Below are 2,120 nucleotides of genomic sequence, written 5' to 3' on the forward strand. Positions count from 1 at the left end.
ATCTGGAGGTTGTTCTCAGTCTGGTTCACCAGTTCATCCGTCCCATTTTACCATCGGCCTGTATGAACACATTTCCCAGTATTCATTGCTGCGTTCAAGCTCAGAGCAGAAACAGGCAACAGCAGTATGTATTTTACGGTCTCATTATTTAAGTTCACTGAGGTTAGAGTTCAGAGACTAAAACAGGAACTATTGACTGATTTTCTTTCGTTGTAAAGAATCTAATGTTTGATTCCAGATATCAGATTAAAAACATGTAAATCCCTCCTCCAACTCTCAGAATATAGATTCAAACTGATTGAAATGTTCCTCTGACAATGTCTGCTGGGACAGAGCAAAGGATCATTTATCAATAATCAGAATTCATCTACCTTCCTTTAACGCTGTCCCTCCAATAATCGATCAATATACATATTTCAATCAGCATTCATTTATCTGTGGATGACATTGTAGAAATAAAGCTACAGTTCACTGCCTTTATAAGCTATGATGTAGACTGATTCATATACTTGACTGCTTTAATAAGGAGGTTATTATTGTTGTTGTTGATATTGTTGATGATATTTTAGTGTTGAGCCTGCTGTTCACTGTGTGTCCACATGAGGGAGCTGCAGGATGTTTTAGAATAAACCACAGAGACAAACCAACATGGATCTCAGAAGTCAAACAGACGTCAACAAACTTTATTTCTTTAAGCTTCAGACAGTCAACCCACCAGATGTTTCCTGTTTAACATTTCAAAATAAAACTGGTTATTAGTTTGTCTTATTACTACAGACTGAAGATTGAGACTTTGTTAAACTCAATGTTTAACAATAACAATCAAACTGCCTGTCACTGTCGAGCGTCTGCTTCATATCTGCCTGCTGTTTCTCAGAGGAAATACTGAGTGAAGATCAGATCTCTTTTTGGCTCCACCTACAGGGGGAAGACAAGGAAGCAGCTGAAGGTGCTGAGCCGCCCGTGATCAAAGATCATGTTCCCGTTCCAAAGGGTGACCGAGAGCTGGTCCCCCTGCTCCAGGGCCAGCGTCATGCCATTGGAGGCACTGCTATGCAAGCCCTTGTTGTCTTTGACGGCGAACATGTTGACCCCGTTCTTCATCACCGCTATGTTCATAAACCCCGACTCTCCGGCGCAGCCTGTAATCCGGGCATAGTAGAGTCCCTTCACAGGGGCTGTGAAGATGCCTGCAGTCAAAGAACAGGGAGAAACAGCTCAGAAGCACAGTTCTACGTCCAGCTCACTGTGGCCTCCTGAACAGGTGAGTCGTACCTGTTAATGGGTTGTATGCGTTGCCGATGTTGGTCCTCAGCTTCTTGAATATCACCGTGGTGTTGGTGTTGAAAGGCCCCAAAGTAACCTCGGCTCCATGCTCGACGAGGGCGGCTGAGAATGCCACCTTAAATTTATCTGCAGGAAGACAGAAAGATTTCATTAAAGGGAATTTATTGTGCTCTCTCTATATAAACTGTCTGAAACAAGCCTCGCCCTCCCTTAAAGCCCACTGTCTTCTGATTGGCCAACTGAAGCCTGCTGAGGGGCCCAGTCTTTCACCGATTACTGTATGAAAGCACAACTTTATAACTGTATTCAGTGATTTTGGTGAAACTGGATCAGTTTTGCCACTGACGCCCTCCGGCTGCTCAGCTTCGACTGTATATTTTTTTATATTTCTTACACTTTTTTTTTGGACTGCTATTGGAGTGTGTTTCTCATTGTACATGTGTACAGTGACAATAAAGGCATTCTATTCTAACTTCCAACTGCTGCAGTTTGCACCAGTTGAAGACTAGAGAGGACTGAGTAGTGCAAGTAAAGGTTTACAGTAAGAAAAAGGCTGATATTCAGCTGACACTGAACCCTGTCTGATCAAATATTGTACATTTGTAATACAGAGTCATACGTATGGAGTCAGGGAGTCGGGACGTCACACAATGAAAAGATCTAACATTAACAACTCCTCACAAACCACTGCAAGGCCCCTGCCACGGCCTGTGGACCTCGAGGCATTGGCCCTTTTCCAGGCACATCTCCACTATAACAGGGCTACCCACTTAAACTCGATCATTACTATTAATGTAGTTGTTGCTACTGTACATCTGTCTGTCTGTCTGTCT

General features: G+C 43.1%; 1 protein-coding gene across 1 annotated transcript in view; it reads right to left on the bottom strand.

Moving 5' to 3' along the window:
- Nucleotides 1-918: 918 nt before the first annotated feature.
- The window catches only part of LOC118340428 (myosin-6-like), a 9,487-nt gene continuing 8,285 nt past the window's right edge, over nt 919-2,120 (bottom strand). The window contains 2 exon segments of the mRNA XM_035678392.1: nt 919-1,190; nt 1,276-1,413. Coding sequence (XP_035534285.1) covers nt 919-1,190; nt 1,276-1,413 — 410 coding nt within the window.

The sequence above is a fragment of the Morone saxatilis genome, unplaced genomic scaffold (assembly GCF_004916995.1).
Source record: "Morone saxatilis isolate NCDOM2014 unplaced genomic scaffold, NCSU_SB_2.0 Contig7, whole genome shotgun sequence".
In the NCBI taxonomy this organism is placed as follows: domain Eukaryota; kingdom Metazoa; phylum Chordata; class Actinopteri; family Moronidae; genus Morone; species Morone saxatilis.